Source organism: Varanus komodoensis, unplaced genomic scaffold, assembly GCF_004798865.1.
Source record: "Varanus komodoensis strain SLA01 unplaced genomic scaffold, ASM479886v1 scaffold7_3, whole genome shotgun sequence".
Taxonomy (NCBI): domain Eukaryota; kingdom Metazoa; phylum Chordata; class Lepidosauria; order Squamata; family Varanidae; genus Varanus; species Varanus komodoensis.
The window spans coordinates 23,883,109-23,909,872 of NW_025336480.1; the positions used below are offsets into that span (position 1 = coordinate 23,883,109).

Here is a 26,764-nt window from a genome sequence, read left to right on the forward strand (position 1 = left end):
CACCTGATCCTGAAAATATGACAATTTTGGCACCAGCAGGGGAGATTATAATTGGGTACCATCACTGAAAAGGCCCTCCTCCTTGCTGGATATTTCTGGGCCTTCCTTGGAAAAAACAGTGTCAGATGCAGAGACAGTGTCTGGGTAGATTTGAATGAAACATGCAGTCTGATTCTGTGAATATCAGAAATGAGCTTCTCTGGGTCCAACAGCTACATTGCACAGGATTCCAGTTGTAATGACATAAAACTCCAGCTATGACAACTACAGAAAACATGAAACGCAACTGAAAGGCCAGCACTTAATGAAGACTGTGACAGTCAATGATTAATTGGCACATAACTAGCCCATAACACACTAGAGGCATCAATTTAGTACGCTTAGTGGAAAACCCCCAGTGAAGCTAACATTTTGCTTTCTCAGTACAGAGAAGACATATAGACAATAATGTACTTTAATTTCCAGTATGCACAGCTTTCTTCCTACACTGGGAACGATAAGTGAGTTTTGAAAATAACAGAAGAACAAAGCATGTCTGGAACTTGTGAGCTGAGGGAACTAGTGACTAATTAATATCATGGAGAGAGCTCTTTGAATCTCAGAGAAAAAGTGCATACCCTCAGAATAAAGAGAAATATTTCGAGAATGCTTGCCAATTATATAGCTCTCTATGACTTAAGGCCTTTCTTCTTTCATTAGAAAAAAAATGCTCTCAAAAGGAAAAGTGGTAAAGATTGTTCCTTATGTACAATTCAATATTCAGAGATGTTGGGGGTGGAGAGATAAAATTGCTTTCCCTTTATTTCATGCAAGCTCTCATTCTGAGCTCAGCCTACAGGGCTGTATCCAATGCTAAACAGATGCCTCCCCAGCACGTGCTCTCCAAACCTGATCCAGAGTGGTAGGGGACCATTCAGAACAGATTTGGGAAACACACAGAGGGTTGCAACAGGGAGGAGAGCAAAGGGAGGCTGTTTGCATGATGCTGGATTTAAACCAGAGAAGAAAAACACCCTAAATCAATCTTACAACACTGCAGACTGAAACCTGTGATTCTTCTGCATGACCCAGTTTGGTCTTGCTTTTAATCCAGTGTGCAAGCATCATGACTGAGATCCTTGGTATAGTAATTCTGCACACACACCCTTCAGAGGTGAAAGATAGAAGGACACTGGTGAGGACAAACAGTCCCCTAAGTCAAGTGGATCTTAGCAGCAGCTCCCACGGAGGGGCCAGGAATAATCCTCACATTGCTTAAGGGGGGGAACAAAACTCAAAACCATTTCTTCCGATCAGTACTGTGGACTTGGGTAATTTCTGGATCAGAGATACCTTTGGAGACCAACATCTCCAGACTGAGAATATGATTTCAAACAAGCCCATCTTAAAATGAGAGCACACTTCAAGACCACAGTGGGAAAGCTTTAACTTTCTCACTGCAGTACGGAAATAAAGATCAACTCAACCAATGCTAATAGTGCTCTGCATTACTAGTTCAAATTTGTAATTTTCTGTTTCTATAGCTTTATCACAATATATAGGATATTGGAAGGTTCTATTATTCCTATTATCAGTAAATACCAGAGGTCAAGAATGCAATAGTTTTGGTTTACAATGTAGCTTCCAGAAACACAAGTAAATGACAGCGTGAGACAATTCAATAACCCACATCCACGCTGTCATTTACTTGTGTTTCTGGAAGCTACATTATAAACTAAAACTATTGCATTCTACAGTTTACTAAAACTAATACAATAGGATTGTTGTTGAATTTTGGGTGGTTGTGCTCCCTGAACCGAGCAGCAGTAACAAACCATTTGTTACTACAAATAACTGAAGGGGAAAAAACCTGATGGTTTGTTGCTTGATAGCTCACCATGGTTTGTTGTCTTGAGTGGTATCTTATGTTTCAACAACAATCCACAGTTGGACAACATTTTATACTCAATCCTTATGTAATACATTAATGTGGGTGTTGTGTTGTCTGGACCCAATCAATGCAATAAATACTTCAGTCTGTACCTTTCCATAGCAAAAATATCTGATTTCACATGTCAGAAAGGTGTGCACTTGAAGGCTTATGAGGTGCAGCAGTGGGGAGGGAGAGATGAAAGCAGTTCAAAATAACCTTCTGAACATATAGCAGGTATCAGACTGAGTTCAGGGAAAAAAGAGAAAGCAGTATGTACTATGGAGTAAGATAATCATTTCAGCAGAATCTGCCAAAAAGAGGCTATATTTATTTATCTGTTTTATATGTTGTACCTCTTAGTCAAAGGCTCTCAAGGCAACTTACATTAAGGGTTACTCAGGCAGTAACCTGAAGGCCATTATGTTGTACCACTCACAGGCTGGCATTTTTGTCATCTCTGTGGCTTGTGTGAGAACTTTGCACTAAAACCAAAGCCTTGTACTGAGACGCAGTATTCTGCTGTTTCTCCTCAAAAGCTGGCATGAGCTTCCATCAGCTGTGCAAAAGTGACCAGTCTTTGTTCTACTGCCTAACATCTGGCTCAGTTATTTGCATTGTTATCCACACATCAGTCCATAGATAATATAAGTGGGCATTGCTTTTCTGTCCAGGGCCATTCAATTCCCAGCCAGTTCCTGGGTGGAAATCAAGGAAAAAACCATGGCTCATTGGGAAGAAGCTAATGCTGCCATTCTATGCATGCTTACTTGAGCATAATCCCCACTAAACACAGTGGGACTTACTTCTATGGCAACCTACATAGATTTCTGTGCTTATTTTTGTAAACTGGCAGAAACTCATCCTTTTGTCCCTTAAGCCTTGTTTTCCAAATTATAACATAATTATAATATGGGGACAGCAATAAAAAGGGAAATATCAAAAGCAAGACAGACCAAAATAAAAATAAAAATCAAAGAGTAGGTCACTGGTGTTGGATTCACCACTTTCTATACAATAAATTGAGAGCTCTCAGTTCTGCAAAGTTTCATGAGGTTGATATTTTCCTTTGGAATTTAATTTCTTTAAAAACTTGAGAAAATATTACAAATATGCTGAGAGAAACAATGCAAAGCAACCTGAAAATATCAGGTTTTGATTTAATTAACCAAGCTGAAGGAGATGAAAACACTGAAAGTCATGTTGGGAGGCTTCATACGAAAATCTTTTCTCTATATGGTGTACAAATACTGTCACCAATCTATAAACGCTTCTGCCATATGGCAGAGAAGTTATAATTTTTTATGGGTTAAGGGAAAGGGGCAAACTAGCAAGCTAAGTTTCTAAGTTCTTCTTCGAAAGCTTGTGAAGCTTATTTATAGTTGCAAATCCTAAAAGACAAGCCTGCTATCACTTCAGGACAGTGATGTCTGAAGGCCTCTGGAAGTTGTAGATTAGATAGCATGGCCTTCTGAGATTCCGCCGGGGTGCAATGCTATGCTTTCGCAAAACAGTACCAACAACTTTGACCGTTGTGTCAATATGAGTCAGCAAACCACGTAGCTCAGACAAAAGTGAAAAGGGAAGAAAGAAGGAGCTGTAACTAAAAAGGATGGTGAGAAGGCTGGAACAGGCCCGGCCTTACAGTTTTTTAAAAAAGGAGCAGCCAACTGCAGGAAAAGAATAGCTTCAGCACAGGAAAAGAAATAATGGCTTTCAGGGAACATGGTTATTTTCTAACAAGAACCAGTGATACAGTTAGGTCATTTTAGACTCAGGATGGCACTCTCTCTTTTTCACACGCACACACAACCTTTTTTGGATGGTATATGCATTATTTTGCATTCTTCAAAATGTGGTAAGACAGCCTTCTGCCCTTGGAGGCAATCTGCCTATTCTGCCCAATGGGGCTTGTGGACTTTCACTCCAAAGTCCCACCCTGATGGCAGTACTGACAACAGCGGAGGCCTTTAGTGACGCCCACAAGGACTGCTACTTGCTGATATGAAAATGGAGAAACAGACTGGCTGCCAGGGTCACCTCTACCACCATATTATAGATGGAACAATGTGGGGAAGCTGCCTTGGTGTCAATGTCCTCATCACAAATAAAGCAAATGCTGCATAGCTTTGACATCCTGAGTATTATCTATACCATGGATGGAGAATGTGCATCCCTCCAGATGTTACCAGACTGCGACTCTTCATCCATCACCACTGGCTGTGCTGGTTAGGGCTGATGAGAGTTGTAATATAACCACATCTGGAAGGACAGCCATTCCCCATTCTTGGCCAAGGAAGTGCATTACCAAGAGGAATTCAATGTGAAATCAGGCCTTGGAAGATGGAGGAGTCTCTGTTCATGCAACCAAGGGCATTAGCTGACATGCAGGGGAAGGTGCATAAAACTGTCACAAACCTAAAAGAGAGCTCTTTGGAAATGGAAGCAGCAAGCAATTTCTACCTGTTAAGTGCTTTAACAGGTAGATGGATTAATAAAACATGATGAATAAGACAGCATAGCTATGGCTTCTTTCAAGGACACTTCAGGTATCATGGGGCAAAGAGAAAATGCCTTTCCCTGGTTGTTCTATTTTTATTCATTTATTATCAGATTTATATCCCACTTTTTCCTTATAAAGAACTCAAAGCAGCTTACATCATTCTCCTCCTGCTGCTCTCAGTCTTAGCCCCACAATAACAATCCCATGTGGTTGGTTATGCTGAGAGTCTGTGACTGGCCCATAGCCACCCAGTTGCTTCCATGGCTGAGAAGGGACTGGAACCCAGGTTGCCTGAGTCCCAGGGATTCTTCTTACCTCCACTGCCATTGTTTCTGTCTATTTAACACAATCTTCTATCACATCATAATATCAAATGAGCTATTTATGCCGCGTAAAAAGCTGTCTGGTAAGTAACTCTGTAGCATGATTTTAGGGCACGTTTGGGTGTATATTTGTGACTGTGTCTATGTGTGCATGCAAATGAATATATAAACATGTTGGTAAGAAAGGGATTCTGTGGGTGGGTAATTGCATATATGCCCTCCCGCCCCTTGAGATCAGCAACAGATGCCCTTCTCTGGGAAGCCTCTGTGAATGATATTAGGAGGGTGAGTACCCGGAGGAGGGCCTTCTCTGCAGTGGCGCCCCATCTATGGAATGCGCTCCCCAGAGAGGTCCGCCTGGCGCCGTCGTTATTTGTTTTTCGGCGCCAGGCTAAGACCTTTTTATTTAAAATTTATTTTAATTGTTAATTTATTGATATTTATTAGGATTTTAAATCTTTTAAGCCGAGATGCACCGGGTTTTAATATTTTTGTTGTATAATTGTTGTATTTGTATATTTTGTTTTTGTTGTGAGCCGCCCCGAGGCTTTGTTGCGATGGGGGCAGCATAAAAATGTTTTAAATAAATAAATAAATAAATAAATAAATAAATCCCAAGTTCCAGAATTTGAGTGTTTGCCTGCCTTGGGCTGAGGCTGTATATCCTCCAGAGGAGTAGGTATGTGATCCAGGGTCCCTTCTGGATAAATCTTTGTCAATGGAATCCCAGGTGACTTCAATGGCCCATCATCAACTTTGATTACTGCACCAACTACACCCTTTTCAGTATAGGGTCAGCCTCACCATGGTGACCTCACAATTAAATAGCTGTAATGTGCTCTGTGTGATGCTACTCTGAATACAGCTGCTAGGATATTCAGCAGAGCATATAGCTATAAACATATCACATCTTTCTTAAAAGAGCATTCTTAACCCTTGAGTCAGGTTTTGCTATTGACATTCAAAGGCCTAAACAAAACAGGACCAAGAAACCTAGAGGACCAATGTCCCCCCTGCACAAAACCAGCTCCTGAGACCATCCCACAACCAAGAGCTGCTCACCATGGAACATCACCTAAGAGGGTCTTTCCTGTGGTGATGCCCACCCCATGGAGCACTCCCCCATGTGCTTGGAGAGACAGAAACTGTGGCGAGCTGCTATCACTTCTTGAAAACACATTTGTTCACTCAGATGTACCCAAACCTGGAACTGACACTGCTCTAATTGACTACTTTTCTTGCAGTGCTTTTAAAATATTTATTTTTATACTGTTTTTGTATTATAATATATCATATATGTTCTATACAGACCACTTGGAAATCCTGGGATTTCAAGAGATACAAAACCAGCTTAAATAAAATAACATGTATATATAAATAATAACGAAATGTTCATAAGCTGAATGCATGCACCCACATTGCTCCCACTCGCACAAGTGGGTAAATAAACCAAGCAGAGGTACCTTAACAGGAGCCCCATAAGCTAATTTTCATAAGCCAAGAGCAGAACCTAGTTTAAATTAGGCTTATGACCATCCCTGCGTTGGGCACAATAAAAATAATCCTGGGTTTATGCATCATGCTAAGCCACCCCTGTCCGTTTTGTTTTCCCAGCTGAGCAAGCAGGAGAAGCAAGGCAGGAATGAATGAGCTGCCTGCACAGGCAAATTGCTCATTCAAACTGTGCTTTAATAAGCCAGGAATTCTTGGCTTATCATTATGTGCAAACATGCCCAGTGTATCATTTGCTGTGTTTGCCAGAGGAACCCTTTTGTTCATCCTCACAATTCTGTCACACTAAAAGTGCTACAATTAAAAAACCCCACACTTAATTCTATTGAAAAATGACTGCTAATTATTTAAGATACTGGTTGAATTCCTTGGCTGCATTAGGCATACCAGCCCCATTACAACTATAATTTCGACATGACATTTAAATTTTTGCCTGTTGAAAGTTAATTGATAAAGCAGGTTTGTGCAACATTTATTGAGAAAGCAGATGCCCTATGCTGCCAGTTACTTTAAAATATTAAACATTCAGTAGCTTCAGTGTTATTCTTTCCTCTCTGATCTAGCTGTACAAGCAAGCTATCATACCTTCATCTTTTGAGTTCTTTCACATAACCATAACTTATCTGGGGTTGCCCAATGCCCAGACTAACTGTAAATTGTGAAGGCTTAAAAATAATGAGGGATGTAGAACAAAATAGGAATGAGTAGTGAGAGATTATGATGTTTGTCCATGCCTTTCTACCCCTCTCATGCCATGGTGATAAGTTCACTGCACAGGCTTAGGGCAGGCAGGTCCTTTGTTCCAAGGGCCCTAAGAGGTCTCTATTCTGAGGGCATCCCCTATTTTCAGTCTAGGTCTGCTACTGAGAAAGAACCATCAGATGGACAAGCTGGGCCTTGAAGCTGCCTATCAACACCACACTGAGTAAGGCACACTGGTCTTCTGATCACAGCCTTCCATTCTATGGTGACTTGGCTGTATTTCTATTTGAATTTAATAATTTGCATAGGAACATATAGATCAGCATGCATGCATTTTATGCACGTTGTCATTCTTTGGGGAAAGTATTTGCTCTTTTTTGACAAGCTATAAGTGTCCACATTATGCACAGTTGCTAACATAAAAGAATTGTAAAAATATCACCATCTGACAAATTTCCTTCTTTATGAGAAGCCACAGAACCACGAGCAAAATTCAGGAGACAGAGCAATACGTGAGGGGAGTAGCCCTGCCCCAGTGGTGCATGGACTATGTAGGTCCGCTCTAAGGCGACTCTATGTACAACCTACATGCACAGGGGAGGCTCTTCAAACATGCAGCACTATGCACTCAGGTTTCACACTATCTGGAATTCCAACAGTGCCAGGCTCCATATCATATGGAAGCCTAGGTGCACACGGCTCTCCATGCAAAGCCTCCCACTGCAGACAGGAGCCACACGGTGCACTGAACAGCAGAGACTGGTCAACAGCTACAGTGCAGCCCTGGCCACACTCACTTGTTGCATGTAATACTTTTAGCTGAAGAGAAATATTGTCTTGTGTGATGAATGCACATCACAATTTCAGTGTATGCATATGCACTGGTCTAGAGGCACAGCACAGCACAGTGAGGATGCCGTTCTCATTTGCTTTGGCTTCATTGTGCATCACACAGCAGCACACAAGGCGTGTGCCGTGGGTCCTGAAGCTGCATGTCAACATTCAGCACCTTGACAGCAAATTGGGAAGGCACACAGGTCATTGGGTCAGTCTTCTTGACTACAGCATTTCATATTTTTATTTAAATTATAGCTATTCTTTCTAAATATAGCTATCCCATACACATAGATTAGCACGTGCAAATATTATGCAAATTGGTGTTCTCTGTTTTTATAAAACAATCCTCCTTTTGGGACCAGGTGTAAGTGATCATCACACCACCTGCTCTTGTACTACCGTTTCCAGGTGCTAGGAGCACCTGTGACACCAAGAAAGAGGAGAGCACTGTCTTTTTTGAAGTCTGAAGTGGGTTTTCCCTTGAGTTTTATTTTTCTAGTTTTGATTGAGCCCATGTGGTGTCATGGATAGTGCTGGGCTTTGACAGAAAAGACTGGCGTTCCAATCCTAATCCAGTGCAATGCTGTTATAAATTCCTAGGCAAGTCCCTATCTCAGCCTCACCTACCTCTCCAACATTGACATGGAGGAAAAAGTGTCATAATCCTCATTCTCACAGAAAGAAAGGTAGGATTCAAAGGTAATAAATATACAGAGCTCAGGCCAGTTGTACTGCTGGCGTAGCACTGCATCCATGGAGGGATTCCCACAGGGTATAAGAAGGCCCTGGCCCTCCGCTTGAGACAGCATGCAGATGTCCTACCAGGGCAATATGGCAGTTGAGAGGCACACGCACATCCCTTCCATACAGCCTTTGTGCTCCTTTACTTAAGATTTGGGGGAGAAGCCATCTGCCTGCCAGAGGCATCATGGGAAGAAGTGGTGGAGGGACATGAGTGATGTTCTCGTTACTGTTAAGGTGGTTGGCTATAACTAGATGGTTTTGGTCTTGGTTGTGTATTCTACCAAAACAACTTTAAGTTAATGTCTAGAAAGCCGTGTCTGCTGTTTGTGTAAGCTGGAAAACACCATTCGATCTTTATTACAAAATTTCCAGGGTTCGTATCTTTCCAGAAATGTTGCCCCATAAAACAGTTGTGGATTCATACTGCAACCTGTAATGCAAACGTTTCTGGAGAATTTCCTCATATAAGAATACAATGATCTATCTTTTTGGTGGCTTATACAGAAAGTTTCCATGTATGCAGCAGACGTAAATCAGGAAAAGACAGATCAGAAATCATTTTTCAGACTGCTTGCACTCTAAAATTATTTATGAAGTTCACATTTGGTTGGAATTTGTTTAAGTAAATGGTATTACACCCTAGCAGCTCCTATTTCCTGTTCATATGTTCCTCATATAACATCCAAAGGCAAAATTTTGAAGAGTATTGATTTTCCATTCACTTTCAAAACATAGTATCAGTATACAATGCTATTCAAAAATAGTATTTTACACACATGCATCTTTAAATGAAAATTTACACAGATTTCATGTAGTTCTTTTCTAAGAGATTACAGAAATACTCTTGCATTGTGAGAAACAAAAGAAAATGAACAGTATCAAGAAGATGCCACACAGTTCCATCTTTTTTACCAAAAAAAAAAAAAAAAAAAGGATTGCCCTGTTTCCCTCTCTCCTCCACAGTGGCAAGGAAGCTAAACAGAATGCATTGAACTGACCTTGTATTGACTGAAGTGGTATTTATCACTGAATTGCTTGACCAGCACAAAACAGACCCCAAATGCAGGGCATCTTAAGCAAGAGTTAGTGAAAAAACAATTCTGTATTTCTGGTGAAATGTTAGCTGCATCACAAGGAACACACAACCTCAAATTTTCTACCTATTTACCACTATTTAAAAGATTACCAATCTTGCTTACTACAAGATGCAGGTCTGGTATACATGGGATGGATGTCTCATGTAACACTTCTTTAAAGAAAGGGGCTCATGGGCTGGGAGAAGGGTTGTGGCTCAGAGGCAGAGCACCTGATAGCATGCAGAAGCTTCCAGGTAGGGCTGTGAAAATTTCTACTTGTAACCCTGGGCTGTCACAATACTGGTCTAGATGGACTAAGGGTGCAGCTTCCTGTAAGTCAGCATTTTATCCTCCTAAGGAGCCACTATTAAGCTTTCAAGCCAACAGGACTCACATGGTATTGTTACTACATAAATCAGGTCCTCTGAAGTTAGTTTATGGGCATCTTTGGTGACTTCCATTAAGACGACAGCTTGGAAAAGAGGCTCCACCATCAAACAAATTAACATGGCTGCACATACAGTGATCACATGAAGGCTACAATTCATACAACACTTCCACAAAAGCTTAGCCTGGCTATTAGCCTGATGGCTGTTCCATATACTCCCAAGGCAGCCCTCACTCAGCCACAATTTCCCAGCATTGTGTCTTCATTTGTAACGCAGGGACTGAAATAAACCACCACATAAACTCTTAGCGCAAATGAATGGCATGAGAAGATACTATAATCTGTCTTGAAATGCTTTGGTCCTGTCCACATGTCACAGCAAGCCATGAAGCTATTATTATTATTATTATTATTATTATTATTATTATTATTATTATTATTATAATAACATTTCTATGCCATGATAAGCCATGATGTATACAACCGGCCTGCTGGTGTATGCCGCTCATTCACTCTTCCCTTCATGGCAGCAGGAAAACCAACAAGGAAATGTCAATTAAGCATATTCCTGTTACATCTGAGTTTGGACGATAGCTAATTGTTTCCAAACAAGCTAGAATTCATAAGCCAAGTTCAAATCTTGATGTAAAGGTGTCTTCTGATCACAGGGTAGCCAAGTGCCGATCCAAAGTAAGAGCTGGACCTTGAATTTGCCCAAGGACAGTATCTTGACTACAGACAGAGCAAGGCACACAAGTTATGTAATCTTCCACACTATGGTGACTTATACTGCATCCCTATCTAAAGCATAATGATTGTTTCCAAATTTGCCTCTATTCATTTTTTTCATCCAAACCATTTTCTCTTTTTTGGTGTTACATGTCTTCTTTCTTGATGATTTCCAAGGGACCACTCTAGCTTCTGGCTTGATAGGGAGCAATGAACCATATGCCCAGGTTCTGATGTCATAGGAAGCTACACTTAACTGGAGCTTCTGGGTTTGTCTCCCTGTTTGCACAAAGAGAAGGACACAAGAAGTGCACACTCACCACACTTCTTGTGCATGTGATGGTTCCATCATCCAGAGTTCAAAGTTTGTCATGGCATACTAACATGGGCAATGATAGGAGGGACTATAACTGTAAGCAAATATTACTTCTGTGTAAATTTAATAGTAGCCTAAATCCCCCTTTTTCTCCAGTGTATTTTGTTTCCTTTCTGTTCAAGCATGCACAGATTTTGAAGTACAAAGATAAAATACATCTTCATTGGCCATTGCTTCAAATACTACATTACCACAAAAATACATGAAAGTGTTAAAAATTTAAAAGCCTTATGCTTGTGAAATTTTAGCAAAGTTGTTAGTGATTAATGGTTGCAGATATAAAAGAGTAACGAGATTTAAACAGCAAATTGAAGCTGTAGCAAAAACTAAAATATCATTTGGCAGCATGAATAAATGTAATGTAAACATGTTCCTGATTCATTTTCAGGTTTGGGATTTTTAAAATTTTATTACCACAACAGCTGACCAATCAGAGATATGAATGAGAATAATAAACGTTAAATATGTAATGCTGAAGTATCCTCTGCATAAAAAATGAATCCATAAATAAATGGCAGATGCACCACAAACGAAAGTCATTATGAAAATGCTTGGCAATGGCTTTTAAGGGAAACAGCAGGGATTTTTTTAAAGGTTTTAACTGTAAACTCCAACTGCAATTTGGGCAGGAAACTCCATGTCTGTTCAAGGCATTGGTTCCAAAGCAAGACCAGGATCCAAGACCTGAAACAAGCCTCTTCTGGAAATGTATGGGAGTGAAGCCCAATCCATTCCTTGTGTCACTACACCCAACTGGTCTGTGACCTCCAGCATGCAAAGGGGGCAGCAATGTCAGGCAGCTGATGAAGGGCAGTTTGAGAACCCTCCCCCTTTGACTTATCCATAGTTTCTTGTGTTGCAACCTGGAACTAAAATGGATTTAACTGGCACTGTTACTACTTGATATACACAAGATTTTCAACACCGTAAAGGGGCAAAATATCTTTATTGTGGCAAAAAATAAGCAACAAAAGCAAGACAGCACTTGTTTGTAGCAGAAGCATTCCTCTCCTTTGTTGTCACATGCCTAAATAAGCTCGGGTGCAACCCACTGCCCCAGAAGGCACTGACTATAAGAAGCTGAATGGAGTCCAACTATTTGCAATTCCAGTGCAACCTATCAGGTTACAATCAATTGTTCCTGGAAGGTGCCAGTATTTGTCAGAGAGCATATCTAAACAAACAGCATCATGAAGACCACGCAGCTATGAGAACAACTCTAGGATAACTAGAGAAGAAGCACCAGTCAGGGTTGGGTTGTAAAATATAGTCCAGAACTATGAACATGGCCCAAAATAGCAATAAATCAATTATGACAAAATGGAAAGAAGATGGCTCAACCAGAACTCTACCTAAAGGCCATCCACTAAAACTCAGTGACCAGGTAAGAAGGACATTACTCAGAGCATCCATGAGATCCATGGTAACCCTGAAGCAGCTGGAGAGAACTGCAGTGGAGATGGGAGAACTGTTGATGGGAAAGTTATCATTCAGATGCTCCACAAAGGTGGGCTTTATGGAAGGGCAGCCAGAAGCGAGCCTTTGCTAAAACAGACTCACAGCGAAGCCCATTGGGCATCTTGAAAAAGACACGTGGAAAAGGTTTCTCCAATCTGATGAGAGCAGAGTTGACCCTTTTGGTCACATAGCAAAAAGTCATGTGTGGTACAAAGTCACCATGCTCATTTCTCTGAGAACACCATCCTCACAGTGAAGCATGGTGATGGATGGCTTTCCTTGGCAGGAACTGGAAGAATGCTCAGGATTGAGGGCAAGATGGATGGATCCAAATACAGGACAATTGTACAGGAAAAATTGTTTCAGGCCGCAGGGACTTGGTACTGGGGTGAGCATGATAGTGACTGTATGCCATGAGCCAGGTTTCCTCTTTTGTACATTCAAAAGCCACAGACCTTTTTCCTTGCAAGGTGTTCTTTATTGGTCTAAAAGCACAAAACACTCCAGATGAATCTCTGAGCCTGAACAGAGCAGCTTGCTGAACCTGATTTAGTATTCACCTCCAGAAACTCTCCTTATGAGCATGCCTGGGCCACATACCTTTGAAAGAGCCTTCTGAAAGCAATCACACCTCCTCTCCATGCACTGATCCTCTAAATGGAGTGCCTTCCTCTGCTGGCAATGCATCATAGGGTCAAGAGTCATGCCCACCTTGTGTCTGTCTGTAAAACTCCTCTGCTCCAAGTCTTTCCTGCCAACTGTACATCCTGGCTAATTCCAGAGACTGCCAGCCCACCTGGGGAGTCTAGGCTTGAGATAAGCAACTATGCTTCTCCCATGGCTTGGCATGACCTAGATTCCCAGCCCACCCCCGGCCCAATTCTGCTTCACATTCTGGTGCTGATCCATCTAACATCCAGCTAGCACTCCTTGAGAATAAGCAGCCATCTTTCTTACTCTCAGCACCCTAGATACATAGTTAAAGTAACATTGGAGTGGTTTAATGACCCAATCAAAGGCTCCAGGCCACAATGTGGTCAAGAATCAACTTCTATCAAACTTGGGACTCTTTTTATTATTGGCTAGAGAAACGGGGCTTCGCATAGATTTAAATATGTTCATAAGTTAACATAAAAAGAAAAAAATATGGGGGGGGGCTGACCCAGTAGGTCTGATGTTTCCAATGATTGATGTTGTTTTTAGTTTTTCTTTGTATTAGGTTTATTTAGAATAAAACATATTCAAGAAAAAAAAAGAATCAACAGCAAGAGCTGAAAGATGCCATTAGGCAACCGTCCTCATCCAATCTGACAGCACTGAAACAGTTTTGCCAGGAAGATGATGCAAATATTGCAGAATCCAGATGTGTAAAACTGACAGAGACAAGACACTTCACATCTGTAATTGCTGCCAAAGGTGCTCCAGCCAAGGATTGACATGGGCAAGGGTACTTATACAACCACCAGATACCCATTTGTTTTGGTTTACTTAACTTCTGTGCCACAATAAGGAAGTATCTTCACTGTTTTGAGTATCTTGTATACATCAAGTGGTAACAACACCAATCAAATTCATCTTAATTCCAGGTTGCAGCACAACAAAATGGGGAAAAGTCAAAGCGGGGATGAACACTTCTGGAAGCATGGATTCCATTTATCTCCTCTGTGGGAGCCCTTCAAAATGCTGATCAAATTCCAATTAAGTACAGATGCTTATATTCTTCCTTGCACGCAATTGTACCTGCAGTATGATGCTATATAACATATGTGCAATATATCATTAGATAGTAAGCTTTTTCTTAGGCTGTTTTACTTTAACAGTCCTACAAGCACATACATTAGAGACTGAGAATCATATTTGGTGATTTTCTTTATTTCTGCATTGTTACATGTGTTCTGTTTCTTGCCTCTATTTTTAACTTTAATTCAGAATGAAATAAAATCTCACAAAAGAAAGGAAAAGGATCCAGCTTTAAGTGGGTTTAAGAAAGATTCATTTTTACCACTTCGTGTTAGATTAATGGTGTTAGGATAAAGAACTGGACACTCCATTATACAATAGAATTCAGTCTATATTGTTTTAATCAGAAACTAGAGAGTGTTTTTTTTCTTCAAATTATTTTAAAATTATTTGAGATCAACTGAAGTGCCAAGACTTTTAAGAGCCTGCTGTGTAAGTGGTAGAAGCTTCAATATATCAACCTTTTTTTTTCTGAAAGCATAACCCCAAAAAGAGTGCTGCCATGCTCATAAACTTTGATTGCATAATCTCCTGAAACCTGATCAAAGCCTCTTATAAACTCTCTTGCATTCTATTGCATTGGCTGCTCTACTTTTATTCCCACTGAACTTCAAAATGAGCTACCTGTGACACATGCATTCATTTAAAGAAAGCATGCTTCACTGATAAATTTGTTTTTAAGGGGTGTCCTGTTTGAATTCTCCTTCAAACATGGAATTTCATTAGCTGCATTATGCTTTATGAATTTAGCAGAACCAAACGGTTTCTCTCTGCAAAGCTAGTGCAATATGTGCCCCCCTTAGCCAAAGGTCTGGAGGAGAGAATGAAGCTCAAAATGTCTTTTGCAGTTGGCTCTGGCACGCATCTACAGCAAGAATGGCAACCTGTGGCTCTGCAGATGTTTAGGCTACAACTCCCATCAGCCCAGAGTAGCATGGACAGTGATGAGGGACGGAGGGAAGTACAAGGCTAAATTTTGGAAGGGTCACAAATTGTCCACTCCTGACCTAGAGACTCAGACCTCTCTACATGTGCCCTATTTTAAGCATGCGACACAAATTGTCCACTCCTGACCTAGAGACTCAGACCTCTCTACATGTGCCCTATTTTAAGCATGCGAACTGGGGTCACTCTAGGAATCTACCTTGTATGCTTCCTTCCCACCCACTCATTGTGTCAGAATCTGAAAGTTTGCAAGGCAGTCTTTCTGCATGTCTTAAACCTTCAGTGATCTGGGTTCTCCATCAGCTAGCCATAATCCATCAGTTGAGGGTATACAAGGCAAGGCACCTTCCTACAGCATCTCAGGGTGTCCTGTCTTACATTGCCTTGATGGCATCCAGCATGTCCAGTGAATGCTAAAAAGACAAAATTTCAGTCTTATCTTGAGGAATTCCATTCTCCACTATGGCAAAGTGTTGAGGTTTTCACTAACCACATTGGGCTGGGAATGTCCTGGGAACTCTACAATGGGGTGGCAGAAGGTAGATCTCCAGAAACCTCCACCAGTGTGGACAATGGTCAGGAATGCTGGGAGATGATGTCCAAAATATCTGGAGATCTACTTTGTGCCTTTCTTAAGGTCTTCTTCCTTTCCCCAACTGCATATGAGAAGGGATCAGCCATTATTTTCCATTTATACTATTCTAAACTGTTCTATTATATATTCTTCTATCATTCTTTTCAGTAAGATCATATATTTTAAACTATTCCTGTAAATATATTTCTTAAATTCTCAAACTGACTTACAGGAAGCAAGATTCATTTACTTTATAATTAACAGCCTGGAGTCAATGCAATAAAAAACAATGTAAGGTTGCATAAGAAATATTCTCAATTCTTTAAAAATGAACCAACTGGGGTTTAGTACAATAATTCTAATTCACTTAAACTACTATAAGGGACAATTCTGTCAAGCCTATTAATATTAAAGCAGTTGCTGATAATTGCTTTAGTTTGGAACTCCAATTAAACTAAGTGGGCATATTTGCATGCTGTAAATGGTAGGATTCACTTCCAACTGGATTCCCACAGGCCTTATCAACATTATATCTATAATTAAAGTTTGAATACTAATTAGAATTAATTATTCAATACAAAAAATAACTCACTATATATTTAGGATTTTCTTTGTCAAATTTAGTTCCTTAGGCCACATGCAAAACGCTCCATACAACTCCCAACATAGGAAAAGAAAATAATGTTGTAGAAAATGCTTGGCTGCATTGTTTAATAACATCTTACTGAATATCATCAAAAGTAAGGTAAATAATTCCAGTCAAATTAGTTGCTCCATTACTTGAGAAGGCCTCTGGTTCTCCCGAGACAGCATCCTCTCTTTGGAACTTACACCCCACAGGTGTATTTACAACTAGTAGTTTGCATGACTGAAGAAACTGTTTTCAGGAGAGCTTTCAGATTAATAGAGGTGCCGATAGGAATTCTCTCTCTCTCTCTGCATCTATCTCATAGTTCTGCTTTTAGAAAGTGACTGGTTTTAGTTTCTCATTCCAAAAGTCACTGTAGGCTAATACACACCCACCCCACACACACACTTTTAAATGACAACATATTACAAAACACCCTGATGCAAAATGGACCTAAATGCATAGCTGCAATACTATACATGTTTTGACAGTAAAAAAAATTAAAATCCTGCAATGCCCCACATGCCCCAGCAGCCATCTCGCCCTTTTTCTGTCTAAACACGCATAGGATCATGCCTTGAGTTAACGTTAAGTATATTTCAAGGTGAATTAACAACAGTAATAATAAAAACAGTAGGATTGCCTTTTTCAAACCCTCTTTTCAAATTACTTAAGTATGGTGTTGACAAAAACAACACCAATGTTTCTGGAGAAAAGTAAGATCAAGATTATGATTGTGATTCACAGAAATCAGTGTTTACATTTTGAAAGTCTATTTGCAAAACAGCCAGTAAATTTCTCATACGTCTGTGAAAGCACATGAGACTTGAATAGATGCAGAAAGAATAGGAATAGTTTCTCATCTATCAAAATGGCAGACAAACATCCTACAGTCCACTGGTGCGTTATGAGAAGGGCTCCTTAAGGCATTGGCACTCACATCAGCTCCTCAAAGAAGCCTCAGCTATGTTTTAGAGAATGCCAGTGCCTCATAATACAGCCAGAATTGCTGGCCAGCTATTATTTTGCTCTTTGCCCAGGGTAATTGGTTCCTTGATTCTCAATGGGAGCTAATGTTTAGAGCGGGTTTCCTGAACCTGATACCCTTGAGGTGTGTTTACTATAACCCCCATTATACCCTGTCAACAATGGCTCTGCTGGTTAGAGACTGTGGGAGTTCCAATCTAGCACAACTGGAGGGCACCTAGTTAAGGGAGACTGGCTTAGAGATCTCTTGCAGATGGTGATTTCCCCAACTAGCTAAGGAAAGGGGCAGGGAGTGTGTGCATGTGTATGTAGCAGCAGGTAAAAGATAAAGACAGCGGCGAAGAGAGGAAGGGGAGGCACCTTGCATCTGCAGATCTTTCTACGCTGATACAAGTTACCAGCTCTGCTACCTCCTATGGGTGTTAGATTGCTTTCCTTCACTGACCGTCCACTTTTGTATTGGCAATAGAAAGAATATGAAAAAATCACTCTGCCTCCCACAGTCAGCATGGCCTCTCACGGCTGTGCTGCTCTCTGCCGGGTGGATTCCTTCCTTCCACTACTGGCTGGGAGCACTCTGCCACGCAGCCCTCCTGAACTGGTACCACTCAGTTCCTTCCCACGGCATCTTGCCCCATCCTCTGTGCAGCTTCCCTCATCCGCGTCTTGGCCCCATCAGAAAGCCCTTCCTGCTGGTGGAACCCTGCCCTCAGCCCCCTCTTCTCAGGCCCTGTGCCAGGCAACAGCCTTCCTCCGAGATTTCAACTGCACTCCAGCATCTCATGCTGTCCTGGCTCCACCATCTTCTTGCCAGCTGCTGCAAGTCTCCTCTTCCTACCCACCTAGCAACGTGCTGAAGAGGTTCCACAGAGCGGAAACACCCCTTTGCACCCTGCCCTGCGCACGCTGAATCAGTCATTTGCATTCACACTGCAACTGAGCACATTTATGTTAGTGTACCGTGACTGCAGTCTGGGTGCAGCTGGCCCAGGGGAGGCAAGGACCTGGCCTGCGTACTGCAACCTGCAGCTCCAAAGGAAGACTTGAGACTGCTAGAACAGAATAATGAGGTGGTTCAGTAAGGGCTCATCCCTCGCTACTAAGAAGTCTATCACCACAGCTCTGCTGCTGTCACTGTCTAATTACTGACTGTGAATGTACTGTGGGAAAACTTGGCTTTCATCTGTCTGCTTTGAAGACTGTGCTTATGATTCAGGTTATGATTTTCACTGTCAGACCCTATTTTTACATGCCTCCCTGCGGACTTCCACGTCACCTGTCTCTCAGCTGCAAAATAATGTGTTATGCCCTGAGTAATCAATATTCATCACCACCAGTTTCACAAGAAATGTAACTAGTATGAAGAAAACAAATGTAGCAGTGTAAAATGATACTAATTACACCAGCTTCTCTAGAATCTAGGATTCTGTGATTTCCAGTATATGCATGCGCAACACTGATGTATGTTGTGGGATGTTAACCATTTCAGCAATATTGCACCAACTAAGGCTGCAATCCCATGCACACTTAGTTACCAAGTCCCATTCAACAGAATGAGATTTACTTCTGAGTAGACATAAGACTGTGCTTTGGCATGTGGTCTTGGTGCACAACCTTTGCTCCTCCTCTTCACTTGCCATTCCCTTCTAATTAACGTTACAGTACATTCCTCCTCTCCTCAACCCACCCACCAATTTTATCTTGCATGACCTATGCAAGATAAGAAATGAAAACCAAGGAAACTTTGCAGTAAATGTACAATGGGGAAAAGGAAGGGAAAGAGAAAAAACAGCTGGGCTCTGAGCCTGCTTTCCAAGGAGCAGGGCCATGGTGGGGGCATGACCAGCTACAGCCCAAGGCTATGCTTAAGATCCAAGTTATGATTTTCACAGCAGGCCTTACTTCTGACATGTGCCCCAGTGCAGATTTGCATGTCGCCTTCCACAATGTATTGGCAGCAAGGTGCACCTTGGGGTATTACCTTACATTAATATTGCAAGCCCCTTCACACAGGGACAGTTTTAGCCACATTTATTGTATGTTTCAAAACCCACAGATCGCCTATACTGCATGAGGGTAATCCCAAACAGAAAAATGTGTTCAGTTGTTTCATTTTCATTTCAGCTTCTAATCTTGCACAAAATTACTGGCATGTGCAATATTTTATATGTGAGATCCACAGGCATAAAGTAATTATTTGTAGGACTAGGGGCTTATATTATAAGCTACCCTGGATACGGGATATTATTAATTGTGTTCTGTATGATACCAATCACATCAGTAATATAATAATTGCATGGTTCCCCCACACCACATTACCTATGGTGTGCAGATTTTGTTATTAGCTTTTAATATCCCACTGGTTTAGCAGGGGGTGTATTTATTCAAACAAAAAGCATTCAAAGGATTTTGAAATGTATAAGGCTGAAGTCAGAAAACATCCTGTATGAAAAACATATTTAAATAAAACGAAGGCTGAAATCCTATACTCAGCTTCATTATACTAAATAGGACTATCTTCTGAATAAGCACATATAGAACTGCACTGTAACAGCACAATCCTATGAACACTTACTCAGAATTTAGTCCCACTGAATCTCATGGCAAACTGGGGAAAAGTTTGCAGCCCCAATATTTACACCTCTCTAAAAATTCTAATACAAAACTGAAATCTATAGTAAGGCACAATAATAAAGAGAACATATGTATGCATGAGGGGGTAACAGAGACATATTTACTTTTTTATGGAAAAATCACAATAGTTTGTTCTATAACTAACCAGGCTAAAATGTGCCTTTCCCATTCTTCTTTAATTTTTCCAATTTCGTTTGATAGTGATCAAACATAGATGAGGAAGAGAAAAGCATTTAACATTCCATTTCTCATGATCTCAAAGAAATTATTCATCAAGCACTGGACATTATTTTTCCATCACAAGTCTATACACTTTAAATGAGACAATTTAGTTTAGACACAGCGGATGTGCAAGGGAGGAGCAGGCAGACTTTGAGACACCTTTTCATTTATATTAGATGAATTTAGATAACCTAAAATCAGCTTTGAGGCTATTCTTTTCAGAGAAAGGGCTCTTCCCTGAGGGCCTGCAAATGGTGGAAGGGCACTTGATGCTGTTCTGTAGATCTGATTACTCCAGTAAGTTACATGTGGAGCTACCCTTGGCCTCTTTTTGTCAGTTCAGTATAAGGCAAGTTGAATATGGAACAGAACAGCCTATTGACACATATCTCACTGCTATTAAAAAAAAAAAAACAACTTAGTTGGTTTTCCATTTGCTTCTCGGTACAATTCAGTGTTTGTATATGCACTGGAGAATATGCTGGGAAGAAGTCTAGGTATGGATTTTTCTCCTTCATATCCAGCTTCCTACTTGGAGGGAATACTTTTATGTGGAAGAGCATTCATTCCTGTGAGGCCTGTCAACAATTTAAAGCGGTACAGCCCCAAAGCAGTACAGCATGTCATCTGCGCAGGGGCTATGTATGTAACATATAGAAGAATAAGGAGGAATGAATATAAGTGAACAGTGAATAAACAAGAGTAAAATAGGTGGAAGAGAATCTGAAGATGATAACAATGGTGAAAGGCATTAACCCAAAGATAGCAGTAGCATCCGTGCAACAGCAAAATGAAATCTACGGACAAAATTGGCATTCCTTATCTTTGTCCTCTGAGAACCTGTGACCTTCCAGATGTTCTTGGATTCCAACTCCTTTCAGCCTTAGTCAGCATGGCCACTGATCAGAGATGAAGAAAACTGCAGACTAATGACAGGTTCTCCATCCCTGTCTTAAACCATATATCAGTTAGAAAAATACAAAACATTTTAGAAAAACTCCCCCCCACAACCTTCACAGAACATATTATTTTAGCATAGAATGCATGCTTATAGATGATTATTGAAACAAAATATGACTTACTAGCTGTTGTAAAAGAGAATATGAATAGAACATTTTAAGACAAATGTATGCACACCTACTTAACAGTAATGACTTCTGTCAGCAGACCATCATTTTGCTTCATGATGGAAAGCCCTTAAAGACAGACTATTAATAGTGGCACTATTGTTTACTGATCATTGAACTAAGAGGGGCACTTAATCTTGATCCACTGCCTTTTAACTTGGAGGAAATATAAACCTTTCCCGTAACAAAAGACACAAGATAAGGTACCAAAACCAGCTTCAGAACTGGAGAGTGAAGACCTCCTTAATGGCCAGAGTTGTTTTTGTTTCATGATGCATGTCACCAACACATTTTTTGATGGAAGGTAAAGAGATGAATACACAAATGAAGAGCTTCCAGCTATGCTGTTTCTACATCTTTCCTTTAAATCACACACAGAGAGACACATAAAAACACCACAATGGTTCTATTATGTTTCTAAAGCCTAATTTATCCTGTAAGGCCAAAAGAGAAGGGAAAATGGCCAAAAACTATTTGGCAAATGGCAATAACTTTGGGGCTACATAAGCATAAAAGCGATCCTGCTCAATTCAGTGGAACTTCTCACATGCTTACCACTGAGTATGTGTTCAGAAATTTATGGGAAAGGTTTTGAATTTCTCAGGTAGATTGTATAACTTCAACCATGGTTCATCTCTGTGTACATTCTGCAAAATATAACTTACTTGTTTAAGAGATTTATAAGCAGCCTTTCAAAATACAGTTTTGCATGGCAACATACAAAAAATTAAATATCAATATTGCAATAATAAAAAGGCAATAAAGAGAAAAACAATCCAATCCATTCATTTTGTTTCAGCCAGTCATTCTGCCACAAAAGCTAAACAAATAAACAAACAAAAGACCTACTAAGAACAAATATAAATCTAACCTGCCCTCTTACATAAAAGCAGCCTAAAATAAGAATGTTTTAAGAGCCTTCTGAAAAGACAACAATAAGGGAGCCAGTTGTATCTCTGAGGGATGCAAGTGCCATAGAAATAGAATCACCACCAAAAAAGACTTTCTTTCTTCTGCATGCAAATCCAACTCCCCTTCCTGGTGGGCACACAAGGAATTTGTACGGATTGCAAGTTTTAGCGTGGAAGGTATGGTGAAATTAATTCCATTCTGAAATAGCCTTCAATATAATCCTCAGTGATTCCTCTCTGCCCACCCCATTCTATTCTTTTCATCCATAAAATTGGAAGGGCTCAAACGCACAAAACGGCTATGTCTAAGGTATTCCAGCTGGCTCTCTAGGGACTGCCAGCCTGGCTAAGAGATTTCTCATTGCTTTCAGAATGCTCTTCAAGCCTTATTCAGTTGCTCTCGAAGGGGGTTGCAATCTTAAAATGTTCAGCTATGTTGTAGCAAAGGATAATACATAAAGGAGACCTTCATAGGGATTATTTGTAGCAGGGGATGGTGTTGGAATGAATAAGATAAGGATTATAAAGCACCTTGAACACTAAAAAGTGCTAAAGAAATTGATAATAATAAATGTATTAGGCTTATGATGCTATTGGCGGTGTTAGTAAAGATCTTTCCATCAACTTTCCCTGTGGAGAGGTGTGGGAAGACTTCACTGATTATGAACGGCAGATTACCCCTTGCAAAATTTGACAATTTTCTCTACTTATGAAAGTAAAAAATGGGCCTTTTGACAATTTAGTTTAAGACCCACTACCATCTTTGGCATTACACGATAACCCAATGATTAGGAAAGCAATTCATTGCTTTCAGATGTTAGGCACAGATGTTAAGCACAGACCGGATGCCATTTGTGGAACTAGTGCAGCTTTTCTCAATTACACAATGCGTGGCATTCAGTTAGAAAATACTGTAAGTCATAAAATGAGCCATAACTCATGCAAACATCTTTGCATTCCCCTAGATTGCCACTGCTCTGAGTAGCTAATTCACGCTGGCAAACATGCAGCACTGCCTATTCATTGTTCTGTGATGGAATAACGTCATGAGCTAACTAACCATTGGACAGCACAAACCTGTTTTCTCTAAAGGTGGCAGAGTTCAGAAATGCCATGGATACCAACAGTCACAGTGATCCCTGAGATCAGTCCTCCCCAACCTTGTGCTTTGCAGATACATTTAGACTGCAACACTCAGAAATCCCAGTCAATGACCCTGTTGGATGGGAATTCTGAGAGTTGTGGTCCAAATGCCTCTGGAGGCCACCAGGTTGGGGGAGGCTGCCTTAGACCTTACCAGAAATGTTTTCTAATGAGAATATCTTCAACAGGCAGCAGTCTGGAGCCTTCAGAGACACTGCCCTACTCACTGAAGTGGGACACTTCCTTCTTTCTGTCCAGTGACCTGATTGTCCTTGTCTTGCCCAACCAAAGTGGTCTTCAAGCACATCTTCCACCAGGAATCTCAGATACTTGATTATATATTGGGGATGGCCCATGACACTTTGTCACCTGAGGCAAAAAGATGGTACCTTCTCCCATTCCATGTACAAAGGCCAAATAAGTTGCTTTTTAAGTCTGGCAGTGGGACAGCATCCTCAAGTTCTGTTCTTATCTTGTGGCAGCCATTATGAGAGCTAGTGTGGAATAGTGGTTAAGGATGCAGGTCTGAGACTCGGGCGATCTGAATTCTAGTCCCCCACTCAGCCATGGAGATAACTGGGTGACTTTGAGCCAGTCACAGACTCTCAGCACAACCAACCACATGGGATTGTTGTTGGGGGGATAAGACTGAAAGCAGCGGGAGGAGAATTATATAAGCTGTTTCATATCCATTGTGAGGAAAAAGTGAGATATAAATCTAATAAATGCATAAGGGACACAGGGCAGGCAGCTTGATACACAGCTCTTTCATCCAGCTGCCTAAAGAGACTGCTTCACTCTGTCTCGTGGTAGGCCAGGCCCCAAGGCTAATGTTAGAGACAAGAAGGTACACAAAACTGACAATCATAAGCTATTAATTGTGAGCTAGGTCAGGGCAGAGTAACTTATCAACCACCTCACAAAGTAAACAAGCAAAGAGACTAAGGTTAAATTCAGCACCCTAGCCCTAGCCTTTTCAGAAACTTTGAAGGGAAGGCTCCCTTGGTTCATTACTGTTTAAGACAGGGGCTGGGCACATTTGCCCCTTCAGATGCTGTTCGATCCCCACCAGCCTAGCTGCACAGACAATGGTGCAGGCTAATGGGAATTCACACGTGACATAATCCAGAGGGCCACATATTCCCAATCTCTGCTTTAAGAGATCAGTTGGCATCATCCCCACCACAACATTGCATTCATATCTCACATTTTTGTGAAGAACCCCAGGCAGCTTACATGGTCCCATCTTATACTTACAACAACCCTATGAGGAAGGTTAAGATAAATGTGAATGACTGTCCCAAATTCACCCTGTGAACTTCATGGCTGGGTTGAGACTAGAATCCAGATCTCCCAGGTTCCCAGCCCAACATTTTAGCTGCCATACCACGTCTGCTTTTGGCAACAGTCCTCTGCTGGCACAATAATTCTGTTCTCTTGGTTTAAACTTGGCTCGTCTGTGTCCAGCTCCGCTCCACTGACCAACTCCCAGCTACCTCTGCTTGAATTCCTGCTTGCACATTATCTACAAAAAAGGCCTCTGAGGTATTTAACTTTCCCATGCCTGCCTGTGGCTCGTCCTGGTGCAGCTGCCTGTATCATTATGGATATTGGCTGTAAGGATCAGACTACATCAGAGTAAAGAGAACCCATGTTCCAATATTCACAGGCCATGTTGTCCTCTCCACCCTCTCACCCACACACAGGCTGCCTTTGCAGTATGCCACAGAAATCTCTGACTCATCAAGTAACTTGTTTATTTATTTATTTAAAGTTTTTATATGCCTAGAGTCTCTTGACAGCTTACAAAAAACAAAACAACAGCACACCAGCAAACAACACACTGCATCCAACCATTAAATGACAAAATCAAAGATAAAACCAATTACATGTTAAAATGTTGGGAAAATAAAAAGGTCTTTGCCTGACGCTGAAGAGAATAAAGCAACAGTGCCAGGCAAACCTCCTTGGGGAGCATATTCCATAGTCAGGGCGCCACTGCAGAGAAGGCCCTTCTTCGGGTAGTCACCCTCCTAATCTCCTTCAAAGAGGGCTCCCAGAGAAGGACCTCTGCCTCAGATCTCAAGGGGCGGCCGGGCACATAAGGAAGAAGACACTCCTTCAGGTATCCAGCATCCAAGCCAATCCAGGACTTTCCTCCCTAGATGTAGCCTGTTATGCATTAGGCAATCATTAGAGAGGAGAATTATGATTGTGTCGGGTTGTTTTCCCCCTCCCAGTAAATGGTTTGCATTTTAGAATGATAAGAAACCGCATTGGTATTCATAATCAGTAACACAACAGTGGAATTCAGGAGACAAAGTGTCCTCGCACACTCTCCAGTGTTTTGTGCTTGGGTGCAGCTTCCAGTTATGGGTGCAGATAAAAGGGGCATACTCTTCTGGAAGTCAAGTAGGCACATCAATGCCCACTTCTTGCCAAGCAGTCCATGCCTCTTCCAAATTATGAGAATGGATCACAGGGTTAGTTATCAGGCATTCCAGGACCTTGCTCTGCCAGTGCAGTGCAAGTTTCCTCGTGTCACTCAGTGCACTCTCGAGGGTTGCTACTCTCCGGCATTCAGCTAACTGCACACTGCCATGCACTACAGTAGCACATGGCTATAAGAACCCTAAATCTGGGCAATAGAGATGAAATTCCTGAGCCCCCCTTTCCCACATGTCTGGGTGCACATTCATGTGACTTGTGCACACACATGCACACAAACACAAACCATCTGTAGCTTTTTGAGCCAGATTTCCCAGGAAAAGAGATCATAGAGTCATAGAATAGTAGAGTTGGAAGGGACCATGAAGGCCATTGAGTCGAACCCCCTGCAGTTGCAGGACACCACGTTACACCATCCCATGCTTCAGGGAAGGCTGGGGCTGATCAAGAAGGTGCTCAGGAGAGAGCGCTTTCAATCTTCCCTCTCAAGACGTGGAAAGCTCTGCTTCTGCATCGGAGAGGGGTTCTGAGAGAAGCCCCAAGAACACTGGCATCGGAAGGAACAGGGCCAGGCAAAGGAGTGCATGCTTGCAGAAAGGGACTCCTCCTAAGTAAAAGCCTCTGAAACACTGCCTTCCTCATGACCAGGACTTTTGACAGATAGTCTGTAATAACCGCAACCGAGTGCTGGGTGGGGCTTTGGATCCTCTGGAAGTATAGGCTTCAGTCGGAGATTACTAACACCTGGAAATAATATCTTAGCTTCAGCTCCAGTGTCCCATGGCCTGACCTTGTCTTATGGCTGATCCCCCATGCATCTGGTATCTAGACCCCTGTTTGACCTGCTT

The 26,764-nt window shown here is 41.4% G+C and overlaps 1 protein-coding gene across 6 annotated transcripts in view; it reads right to left on the minus strand.

Annotated features, from left to right (window-relative positions):
* The window catches only part of MACROD2 (mono-ADP ribosylhydrolase 2), a 920,410-nt gene that overhangs the window by 283,821 nt on the left and 609,825 nt on the right, over positions 1 to 26,764 (minus strand). The window contains exon 7 of one of the 6 annotated variants that reach the window (XM_044454672.1): positions 10,946 to 11,002. The exons of the other annotated variants lie outside the window; for them this stretch is intronic. Within the exon in view, the coding sequence (XP_044310607.1) occupies positions 10,976 to 11,002 (27 nt within the window). The 3' untranslated portion in view covers positions 10,946 to 10,975. Of the gene's footprint in view, positions 1 to 10,945; positions 11,003 to 26,764 lie in introns of those variants that run through there. 6 annotated transcript variants of the gene reach the window in all.